Here is a 19,756-nt window from a genome sequence, read left to right as displayed (position 1 = left end):
ATCAGCTGTATGTGTAGCTGAACAAATATTGCCCATATCAGTCAAAAAAATAATAATGTATTGTTCTCTTCCTTCTGAAAAGCATTGTAGCCTGACGCTCTCTTCTGAATGCACATGTTTTTTTTTTATTATAAATGGATGATGTCAGGCTGTCCATTCAGCTTAACTGTGTTTCAGTCAGAATGCTTTTTTGTAATTACATTGTTTTCTGGTAAATGTCTTCTATTCACTGTTTTTTCCAGGGTCCTATAAGGGCTCATGTACAGTTAATTATGGAGCGCCTCCTGCGGCGGGTGAATCGCACCGTCATCAGTATGAGTAGAGACTCTCCTCTGATGGTAAAGAACCTTAAATATTGGTAAAATGTTGTTCATCTATTTCTTTTAAGTTCAGCAGGAACTGCTGTGTTTAAGAATCACATCTACTAAGCACTGTAATTGTCTTTTTAGTGAACCAGGCTAAAATTGTAAATGTATGTGTGTATTCATTGTTCCCTCTCTGTGTACAGGGGCATTACTTGGCCTGTATGACTGCAATCCTAAAACAAATGGAAGATGCACACTACGCTCACTACATTAGCACCTTTAAAACCCGGCAGGACATCATTGTAAGTCTTCTTGTTGAAATTCTCTTTTGTTGAGAATGTGGTCGAGGTGGACCACTTGCATTTCACCCTTAATTATCATAATAGACTAAAGGTCCATGCATTTACATACTGCGCTATACTGTAATACTAGTTACTAGGGGTGTCACGATCTCGATATTTTATCGAAATCGAATCGAAATGAGGTCACGATCTCGAGTATCGAAGTCAAAAAGAGGATCGACGATCCCTCCCGCGCGCGCTACGCAAATAGCGCAGCGCGCTACGCAAATGGCGCGGCACCAACACAGCGCATCCTATTCATTTAAATAGAGATAGCCACTGCATGAGCGCAGTCGGCGGGAGTGTGATCACTGTTTTTATCTGTCCAACGGGGGAGCGGGGGAGGGGGGGAGGGGGGGCGGGGGTTGGGCGCGCAGGTTTTGTATCTGTATCTAACGGAGGGGTGGGTGCGCGCAGGTGAGAGCGTGTGAACTCGCTGAAATGCGTGTGTCAGTGTGACTTGAGAACACTGACTATAGATCACAGTGAGGTGGATTAAAAATCTTAAACTTATAATTGACTACACCTGTTGCTTTCCATTGAATTAAAAAAAACATCTTTCTCTCAGATAAAGTAAACACAAGCGTGTTTCTGACTAAAATAAAAGCTTTTCAGGAGAGATATAAGTTATGTGTAAATATTTATAAGACAATACCCACATCACTTATCTAACCAGCCTGTACTGATTTCTGCCCCCCAATAATGCTTTCAATAACCTCTTGTAACCCCTGGGAGCCAGGGGTTACACTCTAATAGCCTTTAATAGTCTTCAGTAGCCTTTAAAAGACTTACCTGGCGGCCGTGGTGTGTCCACTAAACTCCGTAGTTATAAACATCCTGAGGTTAGCAGCGCGCTAACTGACCTGTTTATAATGTAATCCGAGCAGTGCCTCCGTGTCGGCTGTTCTAACCTGCTGCTGTTAGCTGCTTGGGCTGAAAGATGAACTGTAGTGAGCTGTATTATCCGGTTAGTGGGGTTAAAACCTTTATTTGTTTACAGAAACAGTAAAAACGGACTGGCTGAGCTCTGTAGCCCGTGGCTGGGCTGTACTGAAGTAGTGACTGAGTGAAGAGAGCGGGGCTTGTGCTGCTGCTGCTAGTGGTTGGATGAAGAACTGCAGCTTCATGTAATGAGCAGTTTCACCAGCCATCCACACACAGCTCTGATAAACTGCTTGTTTTAATAGTGCACACTGTTGCTACCAAAAAAAGTCACTAGATGGCATTACCATATATATCTTAATAAATAATAATAATAATATTTATAATATTTATAATAATAATAATAATAATAATAAATATATTATTTAAATTTTATGAGGCATAAAATAATAACAAGAAAAAAAAACAAGAAAATCGAGAATCGAATCGAATCGTGACCCTCAAATCGAAAATGAAATCGAATCGAGGATTTAGAGAATCGTGACACCCCTACTAGTTACCACTGCCACCCTAGTTGACATTTGGTTTCTTCTCTTCATGATTCAGCTTTAACCTGCGTTATTGGATTACTTAATTTCTGTATTTATTTCTGAAGATGTTTCTGAACCCATGCAGAGAATTGCAGTACAGAATCAGTACAGCCTGTTATTAAAGCAGTGCTGCCTGAGGGCCCTGCAGAGTGAACAGTCCTGATATTACAAAGCTGTGTGTATAAGATAAAAGTCTGTGTGGTTTTTAACTGTACATCTCATATTTCCTGACCAGGATTTCCTGATGGAGACGTTCATTATGTTTAAGGATCTGATGGGAAATGTCTTCCCCTCTGATTGGATGATTATTAACCTCCTGCAGATGCAGGTGTTTCTGCGAGCTATAAACCTGTATTCTGACGTCCTTAACCAGTACTTCCTGGACCCTGCACATTTTCATTTGCAGGTTAGTTTTGAGGGTAATATGCAACACATACATACTTCTTTGTAATACATGGCGTCACATCAATGTCAAAAATCAGGGGTGCAAAAATACCAGGTGAAAAAAATTAACCAGCGTGTTTGAACATTTTGCGTGTGTAAATTAACTTCTCGCGAGCGCAAATGTGAAACTCACAAGCAAAGAAAAAAGGGAATTGTGTGCGCGCTGAACAGTATATTGCTTTTGAACTTCATTTTCCTCCTCTCGAGTGTTGTTTTCCTCTCGAATTTTGACAATTTCGAATTCCTCTCGGTTTTGACAGTTTGGGGGCGGGTTCAGGGTCACCTTCTTTAGCGAACCCTATTGGCTGATATCTCCAGGGTTTGTGACGGACCACCTACCTCCAAGAGCCGGAGGAGGGCACAGAAAGAACGACGGCAGGAGAGTTAGCTAACTGGCTATGCTAAAATCCAAATAACCCGCTCTCTGGCGCTGTTAGCCCGGGTATAGTGCCCGGAGTGACTGAATCTCTCGTTCAGCGCCTGGAGCGACCGGCCTTCCGGTGCTGTCTGCATGGGTATAGTGCCCGATTCTCTTGTTCAGTGCTTGAAGAGCTGGTCGCTCCAGGCGCTGAATGAGAGCCGTTGCTCCGGACACTAAACTCTGGCAGGCAGCACCGGAGGGCCAGTTGTTTGGATGTTAGCATAGCTAGTTAGCTAACTCTCCTGCCGTACTTTTTCTCCGCCCTCCTTCGGCTCATGGAGGTAAGCGGTCCGTCAAAAACTCTACAAATATCCGCTAATAGCATTTGCTGAGGGAGGCCACCATGACCGCGCCCCCAAACTCGAGCGCAAAAGCCTCCCTCAAGCAAAAACAAAAGCCGCAGGTAATTTGCCTGGCGCGCAAAGAGAACTGTGAATTCGAGAGGAAAAACACTTGAGAGGAGGAAAATGAAACTCATGAGCGATATTCTGTTTAGCGAGCACACAATTCCCCCTTTTTTTTTCTAGCTCACAACAAGTTAATTTACACACTCAAAATGTTAAAACACTGGTTAATTTTACCCCCGACTTTTGACATTGATGTGGCGCCATAGTAATATTTTTTATACATTATAAAAGAAATGGGGAATCTAGACGGTTGTCAAACTGTCTAGGGGTTTATGCTTTTTCTACATTAAGGGCTGCAATATTTCCCGCTATCTGTTCCTTTGTTGAGGAAACACTGAAAATAATTATTCAAATATAAAATAAATAACCGTCTTCAGCTTGTAGAAAAACTCCATGCACAAAGCGAAATATGAAATTATTTTGCAAATGGGTGCTTGGTCCAGTGTGTCAAATATATGTAAATTGCAAAAGAATATGTCAAAAACTGTGATGATATTGTTCAGAAAGTGCTGTTTTATATGAACTTACAGAGCATTCATGGGATTTACATTTAATTTTTTCACCATTTTCAAACCAGAAAAAGCTCATATGCTGCATATGTTCCAATCACATCACACAAAGTTAGATTTTGAATAAAAAGCAAATTAATTTATTTTATGTTTAATCAATCATATATTAATAATCAGTATGTCTACTTGTAATTCTGCTTGGCTAAAAGTTTGGGCATAATATTTTGAAGCCACCATAACTAAAACATTTGTCCTAACAATAAATGTCATATGGTGCGATTCAATACTCCTTTTTTTAAACGGGCTACTGTTTGGAGACCTTTGTGGAGTGGGGGTCCTCCTTCTTTCAGGAGGAAAAACAATACCTCAGAAAGACACTGAAAGTTACAGGGTGAATTATCGCTCTTTATTCTTTCAGAAAAATCAAGTATATCCAGCACTCCTGCTCCAGTTCCAGTTTGCACTGTCATATGGTATGACTGATTTTACACAAAAAAATAAAATGACTTTTCAGTCAATATTACCTTTAAAACCGTATTATCATATTAAAGTTAGCATGCTTTTATGATTGTAGCATAAAGCCACATTGCTTAAAGTCATGCTAAGTACATGAAGTGTCATACAGTGTGACAGGGATTTCTTGTCACACCATATGATTTTGTCACACTATATGATATGAACTGCATTTAAATACATAAATAATGCTCTTAGATACATATGCTATAGCTAATGGTTTAAATATTTCATTAGTTTATAACATTTTGATAGTATATTATTCACAAATGTAATATTTACACAGCAACACTGCAGATTCACTCACTTACTCAGACTCAGTTACTCCTGAACACTAAACCAGGAGAGGCATATAATATAAACATGTTTTTTCTGTTTGTTTCTTTAAGTAGAAGCCAAATGGGTCACAATGTTTATTGGCACACTGCTTTTCACAACAACAGCTTTCTGATTCATCATTGATTTGCTCATTCTCATTTTAAAAAGAAATGATGCATTAAATATTAAAAAAGTTCAATGATTTATTAAATATTATTAAAATTCCTGTAGCACACAATCGACAGATTAAAATAAAAAGTGCAACATCTAATGAATACAGTGAATTAATTAGTTAATATCTTATAAACATTCTTCACTAAGTTGAGTAGAATTCACTTGTTCTTGAACAATTTTGTGATTCTGCTGTAACTGAAAATATTTCCGCCAAACCAAGATTGTTTGTTGTGTGGTGTGATTAATGATATGGCGTGACACCATGTCATATGGTGTGTGTAGATAATAAAAACAATAAGGCAAAAGGTATATAATTAGGATAAATTGCTTTACGTTGTCACATTATACCCGTTTTTATTTTATTACACAATAACATTCATGTCACACCAAATGACAATTTTAGTCATTAAGACTATAAACTAGTGAATTAATGTAAATATCAAGAAAAAATCTACAAGACCATATATAGATTTGGAAAGATGAGAGTTGGTAGAATAATAACCCAGTGATTTCCATGAAATAATTTTGAGTTTTTTATTTAAAAAAAAACATTTCAGCCAAATACAGTTCAGGCCAAAAGTTTGAACACATCTTCTCATTCAATGTTTTCTTTATTTTCATGACTATTTACACTGTAGATTCTCACTGAACTTATCAAAACTATGAATGAACATGTTGAGTTTCATGTACTTAACAAAAAAAGGTGAAATAGCTGAAAACATGTTTTATATTCTAGTTTCTTCAAAATAGCCACCCTTTGCTCTGATTACTGCTTTGTACACTCTTGGCATCATTCTCTCAATGAGCTTCAAGAGGTAGAGAAAACTGAAATGGTTTTCCAGGAGTTCCCAGAGGTGTTTAGGACTTGTTGGCCCATTTGCCTTCACTCTGTGCTCCAGCTCACCCCAAACCATCTGGATTGGGTTCAGGTCTGGTGACTGTGGAGGTCAGGTCATCTGCTGCAGCGCTCCATCACTCTCCTTCTTGGTCAAATAGCCCTTACACAGCCTGGAGGTGTGTTTGGGGTCATTGTCCTGCTGAAAAATAAATAATCGTCCAACTAAACTCAAACCAGATGGGATGGACATGTCGCTGCAGGATGCTGTGGTAGCCATGCTGTGCCTTCAATTTTGAATAAATCCCCAACAGTGTCACCCCCATACCATCACAGCTCCTCCTCCATGCTTTACAGTGGAAACCAGGCATGTGTTATCCATCCATTCACCTTTTCTGCGTCTCACAAAAACACGGCGGTTGGAACCAAAGATCTTAAATTTGGACTCGCCAGACCAAAGCATAGAATTCCACTGGTCTAATGTCCATTCCTTGTGTTTCTTGGCCCAAACAAATCTCTTCTGCTTGTTGCCTCTCCTTAGCAGTGCTTTCCTAGCAGTAATTTGATCATAAAGGCCTGATTTGCACAGTCTCCTCTTAACAGTTGTTCTAGAGATGGGTCTGCTGCTAGAACTCTGGGTGGCATTCAACTGGTCTCTGATCTGAGCTGCTGTTAACTTGCGATTTCTGAGGCTGGTGACTTCTCCTGAGAAGCAGAGGTGACTCTTGGTCTTTCTTTCCCGGGTCTGTCCTCATGTATGCCAGTTTCGTTGTAGCGCTTGATGGTTGTTCCAGACTGACTGACCTTCATTTCTTAAAGTTATGATGGCCACTTGTTTTTCTTTAGTTAGCTGATTGGTTCTTGCCATAATATGAATTTTAACAGTTGTCCAATAGGGCTGTCAGCTGTGTAGTAATCTGACTTCTGCACAACACAACTGATGGTCCCAACCCCATTAATAAAGCAAGAAATTCCACTAATTAACCTTGATAAGACATGCCTAAAAAACATTTCAGGTGACCACCTCTTGAAGCTCATAGAGAGAATGCCAAGAGTGTGCAAAGCAGTAATCAGAGCAAAGGGTGGCTATTTTGAAGAAACTAGAATATAAAACATGTTTAGTCATAAATAGTCATAAAAATAATGAAAACACTTTGAATGAGAAGATGTGTCCAGTACTTTTGGCCTGTACTGTATGTCAACCACCCTTACATATCTGACAGTCAGGGCAACACCGTGGACACATCAAAACCGGTCTGCAAACCATGCTTTAAACCTAAAGACTAAAGAAGCCAAACTTACCAAAGCATCTTTCTGACAGATTTATTTAAAGATTAATAGACATTATCTACAGTCCTAGATGTGTTACACTGACTAAAGAGCACATTGACACACTTGTGTTTCCTCTCTTAAAAACTTTGAGGTGGTCAAAGAGCTGTCCAGAAAATAAGTTGGCGAGATTTTTTTTCTCATAGCTTGGCTGTAAAGCTCAGCTGCTGTAACAGATATTTATTTTACTTTTTGTTCAGATATGTTCAAAGTGGCATAAGACCTGTCCAGAAAAAAGTCAGTGAGAAAAAAAGAGGATATGTTTTTTTTTTTTTAAATAACATGGCATTAAAGCTCAACAAAGCGCAACAGAGGATTATTTATTTTTGTTCAGATATGTTTAATACCTCAGCAGCTGTAACATAATATAATGCAATTTATTTATTTAAATTGTCCTGCTGTAAGGTTGCGCATAACAGATAGCAAACACTGACCAAATATCACATTATTAGTGTTTTTTAATTATTAATAAAAAAACACAGAATTTTATGTTAAATGATCTGTTATTCCATTACTTTTCCTGATCAGGGGCGTCACCTGACCTGAGCTTCCGGGGTTTTGGCCCCAAATAATTATCCAGTAGCCACCCATTGTTTTGCAGATCAAACCCACTGTGTATTTAATAAAACATAGTGATTAGTCAGTTAGCTTAACTTTGGAATTGGATATTAGAAAGGCAGTCAAGGTTTGAGAAAAAAAACTATATATATAATGTCCAACTTGCCCTGTACCTGATCCGCTAATAACTATTTTATGTTTTGTTTATTAATTTAGGATTGCAGGACTTACTGTAAGCCATAATGAAGGACAATTTATTTAGTTAATTAGTTAGTTAGAAGATGGATGTAGTGGATTTCTTTTAATCATTTGTTTCAGCGTGTCATAAAAAAAAAATTTAGAAACAAGTGAATTGTTTACATTAATACGTGAAATCTATGGTTTATGTACTGTTTTGCATAATTTATTAAGGAATGGATTTACTGATGAAATATATCTGGTCCATGTCCTTTAGTAAAAGCTCATGATACTATTTTTAGGTCACCAACAGTTATTTTGCAGATTTTGTGCACATTTTGTTCTGTTTTAAATGAACTAAATAAAAAAATATTTAATTACACATTGTAGTTGATATTGTGACAAGGAAATTTCACGACTGGCTTTATTTTAATATTTTTAGAAGCAGTATACAAGCCTAGGTGCTTGCTTTTATACACCTGTGGACATGGAAGTGATTGAACGCTTGAATTCAATGAGTTGGTTGATTGAAAGAATACTTTTGGCAATATAGTGTATCTTTAGTGTATCTGTATCTATGTGCAGAAAACATATTGCTTGGATTGAATGTTCCTTCAAAAAATCTAATATTAAATAAAGAACCAGGGTCTGCAGGTGTATGTATTGATGACCTGCTCTACCTATCCTTCAAATCATTAACCCAGGTTTAATGTTGTTCCAGGTGTAAAAGTTACAGAACATCTCACGATACAATATTATCACGATACATTACACACGATAACAATAAAATAATGATACTCTGATTCTGTGATACTCGATACAATACAAGTAAATTCTCTACGAAACTTTACGCCATCTGAAGAGTATAAAATACTTCTAAATTAATAAATGACAAGAATTATCAAATCAAAATCAAATAAATTTTATTTGTATAGCGCTTTTTACAACTGGTGTTGTCACAAAGCAACTTTACAGAAACATGATCACAGGACAAAGAAAACATTAAACATAGAAAATACAGAATACAGAACCCCCAGTGAGCGCGGAGGCAAGGAGAAACTCCCTCAGAGCTGCAGGAGGAGGAAGAAACCTTGGGAGGACCAAAACTCACATAAAAGAGGGGACCATCCTACCACTGGTCAAACGGCTTTTAAATTAATTTTAAAAAGTCTTTATACATCCACATAGGTTTTATATATTCAGGAGTATAGCAGCGTCACTAATGGAAGCAGTTAGAGTTCATGTAAGCTGGGGTGTAATCTGTAGTGGAGAGTGATATGGATGATGAGCAGCTGATCTGTGGTGGGTGATGGATGGAGAAGACTGACTTCAGAAGGGGGACATGAGAGTCTGGGGGTCCAACATCCATCAGTATCGGGTCAGACAGGTGGGCAGTCAGTAACTCGGAGGAAGGCAGAGAGATGGAATTAGTTTTGACTGGATTTATGTAAAACAGAGAATATAAAACAGTATCAGAGTGTGGCTAATGACTCCGGCAGATCTAAATAAAACAGCCTAACTAAAGGGAGAGAGCCAGAAGGTAACATAGACATGGAGGCTCCCTGAAACACTGGCATCCACCCACTCCACCGTCCACAAACCTGAGTGACCGTGTGCAGTGCGAGAACAACAGCACCAGCATCTCAGTTTACCACAATTCCCTCTGTCCATGAACCCCTGAATCTGCAGCCTTATCTAAAGGAAAAAAACATTAATTACCAAAAGCTAAACTAAACAAGTAAGTTTTTTGCCTTAAAGATTGCCTCTTAAAGATTGAGTCCCTAACAGATTTGGGAAGATTATTCCAGAGTTGAGGCGCCTTATAAGAGAAAGCTCTTCCTCCTGCAGAGCTCCTCTGAATTTTAGGAACTACTAAGAAACCAGAACCCTGAGATCTAAGTAATCGCGGTGGCTCATAATAGGAGAGGAGGTTCTCTTAAATACTCAGGAGCGAGCCCGTGTAGGGCTTTATACGTTAACAGGAGAATTGTATAGTCTATGTGGAATTTGACTGGAAGCCAGTGCAGTGCTGACAGGACTGGACTAATATGCTCAAATGTTCTAGTTTTAGTAAGGACCCTGGCTGGAGCATTTTGAACTAGCTGAAGTTTATTTAAGTTACTGCTGGAACATCCAGACAGTAGCGCATTACAATAATCTAGCCTTGTGGTAATGAAGGCATGTACTAATTTTTCTGCGTCATGTGATAGGGCATTTCTTAGCTTGGCAATCTGAATCTATAATAACTCCAACATTTTTAGCTGCTGAACCAGATTTAGCATTAAGTCTGATGATTTATTTCTAGCAGCTTTGGGGCCTAATAGGAGAACTGTTTTATCACTATTTAGAATTTCACAACCAATATTCTTCATCGCAGGTTTACTTTATTCATATGATTATACCGCTACCATGTGGAGTAATGAAGCAGTGACATTAGTAAATCGAATTGGGGGGTGTAAGTCTTTTTTTAAGAGCGCTTAGGTTTCAGTAAAAATATCAGTGTTTGACACCATGCATCAATAATGAATCACATATGGTACAATATATCACAAGATCAATATTTTGTCTCACTCCTGTTTCAAATGGTCACTGTTCCACTCTCTCAATTAATCAAAATACAAAACATTTTGACAAAGAATGACATGACTTTTTTTAATAAATACTTATAAATGCTGTATATAATTGTTAAATGTTGTTACTCTTGTTAAATGCATTGTATCTCGTTATTTCCGTTATTGCTGCACAGCTATGGAACAATTACTTTCACCTCACTGTGGCCTTCATTACCCACAAATCCCTGCAGCTGGAGACCTTCTCTGCAGAGAAACGCAATAACATTCTCAATAAGTAAGTTTATTTATAGAGCACAACACATGCTTTCCTTAAAATCCACTGTGAGCTGAATTTGTTGCTGTCTATGAAATGTTTATTTGCAGGTACGGAGACATGAGGAAAAGCATTGGATTTAAGCTGAGAGATGTGTGGTACAATCTTGGTAAGGGCATTTTTGTTGTTAATGTGCAAGACAACCATAGTTATACATTGTGTCTCCTGTCTGCACATTGATCATTTCTGATGAACGTAGTGATTTTAGTGAGGTCTCTGTCACACTCTGTGTTTAAGCCTAGCCAGCTCTATCAAGTTGTAATTCTGTTTGTTTGGTATGATAATATGTGAATGAGCAGGTGGAGACTGAGTTTGCTGTTCTGGTCTCTTCATGCTTTTGTATCCGCTCCCTTAGCAGTGCTGTGGTTGCTCAATAATCCCTGTTTTGGCTATGCTGGGATGGTCGCAGAAGCACATGAATGGCATTAATTAGTATATTTTGTCCTCTCACCACTCACTGGAACAAAAATAAAGGACTCTAGTCGAACATGTTGGATCATCAGGTGGGTTATGAGCTTTTAACTTTGGTAACAGTGCATCTCCATGATCACCAGGTCCTCATAAGATGAAGTTTATTCCTGCGATGGTTGGACCCATCCTGAAGGCCACACTAGTTCCTGAACCTGAGCTGAGGAAAGCCACAATCCCTATCTTCTTCGATATGATGCAGTGTGAACATCACCTCAGCCCCACTCACACCTTCCAAACGGTGAGTCTCCTCAGCACAGGCAGTGCTACTGGAACAGCTATGACTCTTTGCTTTGAAAGGAATATGGTATTATATTTAAATGCTACTATATTTTATTTAACATTAATTCATTTAAATATGAGTAGGTGTGTAGATTATGAATGATGTGCTTGTTTTTTTAACATTTTTGGAAACATGTTTGGAAAAGCATTTGGAGGAGCCTGTTGGCAGGGGAGCAGTGTGTACCTAGTGTCAAACAACCAGATAACCAATTCAGGGTTAAAAGAGCTCTTGTTTATGATGCGCCCCCAACAGTAAAGCGCCGTCCACACACAGTTTTGTTTTTATTTGGATCTTCATTAGCTGCAGTCGCAAATAGCCGCTATTCTTCCTGAGGTTCAACCAACATGGCATACTTATCAAATATAAATCACACGTTCTAGATAAATGCACATAGTTGTATAGTAGACGTACCCAAATTCAGACACAATTCATACACAATATAAGGATAGTAGGATTAAGGAACTTAAAAAAGAAATTGTATAGCTGCTAATTATCCATCCCTTATACCCTCTATTCTGCATGTAGGCAGTTATTAATCTATTCTCCTTATGCTTAAGATAATGTTTTTTTTTTATTAGTTTTAAACTTTGTTTTACTGTAAGTCTTGAGAATTGGAGCAGGCAATCAATTCCATTCTTTAATGCCTCTGTAAATTACAGTTTACCACGTCATTTTTTTTGTTGAGTATCTTATTGTCTTAGTTTCTCTCTTGTTGTCTTAGTTTTTTTTGAGTCTTCAACTTTCAGACACTTTAGCTCATTGTGAATTTTAATGTTTGTTTAGTTAAATAAAGCTGTTCTAAAAAATGTGAAATATGACGTCCATCAAACACCAAATTATTTCTTGTTTTATATAAAAGTACTAATAATGCTGAAATATCCAAACTACTTACAGTATCTCACAAAAGAGAGCACATCTCTCATTTTTGTACATATTTTTGTTGTCTATTTTCATGGGACAACACTGAAGATATGACACTTTGATACAACAAAGTAGTCAGTATACCGGTTATATAACAATAAAAACTCAACACACAGCCATTAATGTCTAAACCCCTGGCAACAAAAGTGAGAACAAGTGAAAATGGCCAAACATCACAGAGCTGGTGGATGTAAACAACCTTGTGCTCCTCCACCTTGTGTTTTAAGGATGCCCCACACATGCTCAATGGAGTTTAGGCCTTGCGCGTGTCCGTCCGTGCGTGCGCGTGTCCGTCCGTGCGTGCGCGTGTCCGTCCGTGCGTGCGCGTGTCCATGCATGCGTGCGCGTGTCCGTCCGTGCGTGTGTGTGTCCGTGCGTGCAGATCCAGCAATAAAGTGATGACTGTAAACATCTCCTCCATTCTTTCAGCTCGTCCAGCCGCGACAATCTTTAAAAAAAAATGAACGCACAGTGATTTAAATAAGTAACTTTGTTTGGATTACTGGATTGGAAATAGTAGCACGTTACAGTCTGTACACTGACTGCTTTACATTGTATAAGAGTGTAATATCTTCAGTGTTGTCTCATGAAAAGGTATAATTAAATATTTACAATTTTTGTGAGACGTTGTATAATTTGGGCGTTGTAGTTAAGTAGGAAAATGTATGTGATGTTATATGGGTCTCTGGAGGTTTCAGTGGGTGAAGATTAAGGATGGTGTTTGTGTTGCAGTTTGAACAGGAACTGATAACTAAACTCGATCAAGAGGTAGAAGGAGGTGGAGGTGACGAGCAGTACAAAATCTTACTGGAGAAAACGTAAGTATGCTTTCTGACATTACCGATACACAGCCTCGTTAATGTACTTCTATTGAACAGTGGTATTAATTAATTCATGAAGTATTCAGTGGCTTGCAAAAATATTCATATCTCTTGAGCTTTTTCACATTTTGTCTAGGGTTGTGCCGATTGAAGATATCATAGCGATTGATGGTAACCATCCCGATGCCACGCCCACTTTTTTGTTTTTCCAGAAACATGCACATACTTTTTTTACTCGCCCCTTAAAAAATGTACAAAATAATATAAATTATGTCATTTCTATCTCCCCTGCTCCACCTGTTTTTTTTGTTTATTCTTCTTTGCAAAAACAGCTTAGGCTCAGCCAGGTTGGATGGAGAGCATCTGTAAACAGCAATTTTAATGTCTTGCCACAGAAGCTCACTAGGATTTAGGTCAGGAGCTGTATGTTGAGGGTCATTGTCTTGCTGGAAGGTGAATTTCCTTTAAAGTCTCAAGTCTTTTGATTCAATATATATTTACTGTCACATCACAGAGTGCAGGTGTACAGGTGAGTGAAGAACTAGTTTTGCAGCCTCTAACGGGTTTTATTCCAGGATTGCCCTGGATTTAACTCCACCCTTCTTGCCTTCAACTCGTTGGTGATTGTATGTGTGTTGGTATATGTGTGTTTATGTGCAGGCTGTTGGAGCACAGCAGGCGTCACAGGTATCTGTCTCAGTCCGGTGAGGCACTGGCGGGGCTGTTGAGATCCCTGCTGGAGAACCTGCTGGCGTATCGTACGATTACCCACGATGAGAGCCCAGAACTGCGCATGAGCTGCACCGTCAATGTGCTGGTGAGACACAGTCATCCCAGTTAGTTACCTGTTACCTACAAGGAAAAGCCACGGCCTCATGTTCTGAGGGTAGTTCAGGACGTATGAATCATGTTTCTGTTCTTGGTTTTATATTTTGATTTGCAGAACTTTTACAAAGAGAAGAAAAGGGAAGACATCTATATCCGGTGAGTGTGAGAGATAATGGTAGTTATTTATTACAGTAACTTTATGATGATCTGACGTGCTGCTCCTCTCCTCAGGTATTTGTATAAATTGCGTGATCTGCATTTAGACTGTGAAAACTACACTGAGGCTGCTTACACTCTGCTGCTGCACGCTGAACTGCTGCAGGTCTGCTCCTCTATAATGTGTTACTCTGTTACTGTTATATTAAACTGTTTGCTGAGAGTTTATCCTGGCATGGAAATTAATCTCTGCAGTGCCCAATTGTACGAATGTTTAAACATTTTAATGCTTATTAATTTTTTATTTATACATATATTTTTAAATCCAGAAGGATTATAAAATATAACTTGCAATATTAAAGAAAACAATAAAAGTAAAAGGGTGATATATGTTTGCTGTAAGGGCTCAGTTATTATTAGAACAGTATGTTAAGAACACCATCTCTAGATTATAATAAAAAAAGTAAAATATATGTTGATGATAAATGGAAACTTTCAGTCAGTGTTACTCCAATATAATACTGCTGCTGCTTTCACTTTCTTTTTATTGTTTTTTATAAATAAATCTCAGCATTTCCTGACTCTGAATGTAAATTTTCTGTTTTAAGTGGTCAGATAAGCCCTGTGCCCCCCACCTGATCCCATTTGAAGGGACCCCAGCATGTACCCAGCAAGAGCTGAAGGAACGACTCTTCCAGGACATTATTTGTTGTTTAGATAAAGGAAAAGTGAGTTAAAGCACAGTTCACTGTGTTCACTATAAACTACTGCTCCAGTAATAGTACTGCTTAAACACTTTGAAAGATTAAAGAGGAAAATCATCTCTGTTGGAATTGGTGAATAGATACAACAAACGACTCAACACTTCATTATACTGTGAATCATTGCTTTTTGTATATAAAAAATATAATTTATTCGGTTATTTATGTACAGATGTGGGAAAAGGCCATTGAGATGAGCAAGCAGCTCGCCAAAATGCAGGAGAATCAGATGTTTGATTTTATGGAGCTCAGCCAGCTGCTGGTAAGTCATGCCTCACATCAGAAGAGCATGTTAACCCTTCAGTAACACCAGCATGTGATGTTTATTATTGGTGAAGATTTTATTGTCAGGACTTAGGGATAGGAGCATTTTCTGCTCTTGAGCTGTTAGTTATAGTTATAACCTGCTGATAATTAATGCTCTAGTGTTACAGTTAATAATAGATAATACATTGTGCAGATTTTTCTGTAATGGTGATGTCGCCAGCTTACTGACCAAATGTAAACAAATATAGTCAACTCCTGTCCTGAATAAAGGACATGAACGTTTAACTAATGTAGAATGACTGTATTTGTAAAGTTATGATGCAATGTGGAATTGTGTATACATTTCTCAGTAACATTCAGTTAACCTTCACTCTGCTTAATTTGTTTTTTTATCTACATAGAAAATGAATGCGGGTCGTTTTTGACCCATGTTGCGCATAAGGGTGGAATACGTATGTTAAGCATCAAAGGGTTAAGATGCTTTAGTCTCAGTCGCTCAGGTCTTAACTGCAGTCATGTGAAAAATTAAAACATCCCCTTTTTTTAAACACATGCAGCTGGATTAACAGAATGAACAGTAGTGTGTTAGCACACCCTATGTCAGGATTGATGTAATAAAGTTAGTTCAGCCATAAAAGGTTAATAACAGTTGAATTTTGTTTGGGACAGAAATGGTGACTATGATTATGCTCCATAAGCACTTGCTGTAATAATGTTTCTCAGTCTATTACAGATATAAAAATATCATGTAAATATGCATGTCCAGATCACATTTGTTTGCACCACAGTTTTAGTTATTTGAGTCCGAGTATCGAGTCCCGATATGATACCTTGGCAGTGCAGTAAAAGAATGAACACACCCAAATTCACCCTTTTAATTACTTTTTTTTATTAAACCAACGATCTCAAACAGCCAGTTTTAGCACTAAATAAACAGGTACTAAATGACCATTTAAAAATTTGCATTTACATATGCATATTTTCTTAAAATAAATGGTCAACCATTCTGTGCTGAGTCGTAATTAAGATCATAATTTATTTATTAATGCTGGTATTTCTGGTATATTTGGGAGGGAGACAGTAATAGTAGTATAGTATGATTTAGGCCTGGCAGAATAGACTAGACTAAACTTTTTTTATTGTATTGTATTGTATTGTAAGTGTTTTGATGCATTATTCAGTTGCTAAGTTACTGAGTTTTTTTTTTTTTTTTTTTTTTTTTTTTTTTTAGAGGAAGTGTGTGTGTGTGTGTGTGTGTGTGTGTGCTCAAGAGAGTATTATAAGTGGATGCAGCAGGGTCTACAGTAAACCCGGGACGTAACGTTACATTTTAGAGAACTCTTTTCTACACGATTCTGATCCTTTGTAAATAAGGTGATCAGCCCTGATTTCTGATCAGATGATTGGATCGGGAACATCCCTACCTGTTAACACTGCTCGTCGTTTTATGCTGTTTAGAAAGCCGCCTTTTATTCCAGCAGCAGATTTCACACTCCTTTTAGTAATTATTTTTTGCTAAAAGTAAAAGGATAAATCCACATATAGTGTTATCACTTATGATGTTTTTTTTTATACACAGAAACAGCAAGCACAGTTTTATGAGAACATCATGCACGCAATGAGACCTCAGCCTGAATACTTTGCAGTAGGATATTACGGCCAGGGCTTTCCATCTTTTCTCAGGGTAAGTGACACAAATTAAAGGCAGATAAACAAATCATATTTACAGCTCCAGAAAAAAGTATGAGACCAATCAAAAAATGATTTCTCTGATTATCCATTTCTCTAGCCTAAAAATCTTACTATAGGATTTGGTTCAGAGAAAGTAAAAAAAACCCTTAACAACCTGGCAGGGGTTATCATTTATTTGCTGTTTTTAAACAAGATTAAAGTGGGTAATGTGGAGAAAATAATAGACCTTAATTCTCACACTGTATAAATCAATAAATGTCCATTTTCTGGTCTTCTGATCTTTATACCGGATTATAAGGCGCATTACGCAACACTAGTAAGAAACAGGGGTGTCACCATGTTTTCACCATGTTTTCCTTCTAATTCAGAGTTTTCACAGCTGGGTGACAAGACCTGTAAAGCTCAACCAAGTTAAGCAAACAAAACTGATTTTTGGGAAATCAAAGGGGTTAAGTGCACCCTATAGTTCAACAAAAGCTTTTAAATAACTATAAAGCTTTTAATACTTAAGGAGTAAAAGTGTAAGTGTTTAAATCAAAACAAATCTTAGTGTTCATATGAAATCGGTTTCACGATCACAGTTCTGTAAAAATGTTTGTTTTTCCTCCTACAGAATAAAGTGTTCATCTATCGGGGTAAAGAGTATGAATGGCTGGAGGACTTCAGTCTGAAATTGCTCTCTCAGTTTCCCAATGCCGTCAGGATGACTAGCACAGCGCCCCCTGGTGCCTCTGTCTTCAACTCACCCTGCCAGCGTATCCTCCAGCAGTACTAAACATTAACGCACAATCAGGAGGATAACTGCATTTTGTACATTGAATTAAATACACTGGTATTTTGATAACCTGGAAAAATTTAGCTGTGTATGAATTTGAATCTTGTGAGATTCAGAATTAAAAAAAGATATATTCCATACATTTAAATCTATCTACTGAGTGTTTCACCTCTGAATCCTTTGTTTTTATTGTTTTTTTATCAGGTAGGTGGATCTGTGTTTTTCTATATACACTGCGTTCCAAATTATTATGCAAAGTATATTTTTCCCTTATTTTCCTAAATGGTCGATGCAAATAATAATCAGTGTAATAAAATTCATCCCCTGTTAGAATATACATCGAATGTTATTGAACAAACTTCCAGATGATAACAGTATATTCTTAAAAATATATATATAATACAATGTACTAATCCAAATTATTATGCACAGCAGAGTTTCAAAACATTTTATAGGTTGTAAAGAACTGAAAAACATCCTAACAGTTACATGTTAACATTGATATCACCTTCTTAATTCTTGCATCTATTGAACTTGAGTTTTTGGAAAGTTTCTGCTTGAATTTCTTTGCATGATGTCTGTGATTCTGATGTGAACTGCCTCCCACCCTCATAGAGCTTTTGCTTGATGATACTCCTAAGGTTCTCTATAGAGTTGAGGTCAGGGGAAGATGATGGCCACACTGTGACTTTCTCTCCTTTTATGCCCAGAGCAAAATAGGTATTCTTTGCAGCATGAGATGGTTCGTTATCATGCATGCAGATGATTTTGCTCCAGAAGACATGGTTCTTCTTTTTTAGCATGACAGAAAGTGGTTAGAAACTCTGTATACTTTACTGAGGTCATTTTCACACTTTTAGGGAGCTAAAGGGGGCTACCAGCTCTCTCCCCATGATTCCGGCCCAAAACACAACTCCGCCTCCTCCTCGTGATATCACAGCCTCGTATGGATGAGGTGGCCATCCACTTCTCCATCCATCTGCACCATCCAGGGTTACACAACACTCATCAGAAAACAAGTTTAGAAATGAGTTTTCATGTATGTCTGGATCCACTGCAGCCGTTTCTGCTTGTGAGCTCTGGTTAGGGATGGCTGAATAGGTTTATGCACCACAGCAAGCCTCTGAAGAATCCTACACCTTGAGGTTCGCGGGACTCCAGAGGCACCAGCAGCATTAAATACCTGTTTGCTGGTGCTTCCATTAGTGACGCTGCTATACTCTTGAATATATATGACCTATGTGGACGTATTAAGACTTTTAAAAAATAATTTGAAAGACGTTTGACCAGTGGAAGGATGGTCCCCTCTTTTATGTGAGTTTTGCTCCCAAGGTTTCTTCCTCCTCCTGCAGCTCTGAGGGAGTTTTTCCTTGCCTCTGCGCTCACTGGGGGTTCTGTATTCTGTATTTTCTATGTTTAATGTTTTGCCTGATTCTTTGTCCTGTAATCATGTTTCTGTAAAGCTGCTTTGTGACAACACCAGTTGTAAAAAGCGCTATACAAATAAATTTGATTTGATTTGATTAACGGCATTTTAGCAGCTGCTCTTCTTCGGATGAATCTGATGAACTTGCCTGGCAGAAACCTTCCTCATTTTGCCTTTATCAGCACAAACCTGTCTGTGCTCTGAATCAGCCACAAATCTCTTCAAAGTATGATGATCACGCTTAGGTTTTCGTGAAATATTTAATGTTTTCATTCCTTGTCCGAGGCATTGCACCATTTGATGCTTTTCGGCAGCAGAGAGATCCTTTTTCTTTCCCATGTTGCTTGAAACCCGTGGCCTGCTTAATAATGTGGAACATCCTTCATAAGTACTTTTCCTTTAATTGGGCTCACCTGGCAAACTAATTATTGCAGGTATCTGAGATTGATTACAGCGATCCAAAGAGCCCTGAGACACAATACCATCCATGAGTTTAATTGAGAAACAAAAAATGAATCTTTATGACTCTTAAATCCAATTTGCATAATAATTTAGTTTGCGGTGTAAATTGCAAGTAATTTTTTTTTCAGCAAAGAGACAGAGTTTGACTTCACAGGTTTCAGAGAACACATGCATTTATCCTCACCCTCCTAGTGTTGGAAACATTAC

The 19,756-nt window shown here is 38.0% G+C and overlaps 1 protein-coding gene across 1 annotated transcript in view; it reads left to right on the top strand.

Annotated features, from left to right (window-relative positions):
- Nucleotides 1–19,756, top strand: part of dock5 (dedicator of cytokinesis 5) — a 64,399-nt gene that overhangs the window by 34,143 nt on the left and 10,500 nt on the right. Inside the window, exons 27-40 of the mRNA XM_049485669.1 lie at nt 243–338; nt 509–607; nt 2,354–2,524; nt 10,550–10,650; nt 10,740–10,798; nt 11,244–11,398; nt 13,094–13,179; nt 13,843–13,999; nt 14,126–14,166; nt 14,242–14,332; nt 14,775–14,894; nt 15,100–15,189; nt 16,774–16,878; nt 17,500–17,641. Coding sequence (XP_049341626.1) covers nt 243–338; nt 509–607; nt 2,354–2,524; nt 10,550–10,650; nt 10,740–10,798; nt 11,244–11,398; nt 13,094–13,179; nt 13,843–13,999; nt 14,126–14,166; nt 14,242–14,332; nt 14,775–14,894; nt 15,100–15,189; nt 16,774–16,878; nt 17,500–17,641 — 1,513 coding nt within the window. The remainder of the gene's footprint in view (nt 1–242; nt 339–508; nt 608–2,353; nt 2,525–10,549; nt 10,651–10,739; nt 10,799–11,243; nt 11,399–13,093; nt 13,180–13,842; nt 14,000–14,125; nt 14,167–14,241; nt 14,333–14,774; nt 14,895–15,099; nt 15,190–16,773; nt 16,879–17,499; nt 17,642–19,756) is intronic.

The sequence above is a fragment of the Astyanax mexicanus genome, chromosome 12, assembly GCF_023375975.1.
Source record: "Astyanax mexicanus isolate ESR-SI-001 chromosome 12, AstMex3_surface, whole genome shotgun sequence".
In the NCBI taxonomy this organism is placed as follows: domain Eukaryota; kingdom Metazoa; phylum Chordata; class Actinopteri; order Characiformes; family Acestrorhamphidae; genus Astyanax; species Astyanax mexicanus.
The sequence above is the reverse complement of the archived record's forward strand: the minus strand, read 5'-3'. Positions and strand labels throughout refer to the sequence as shown.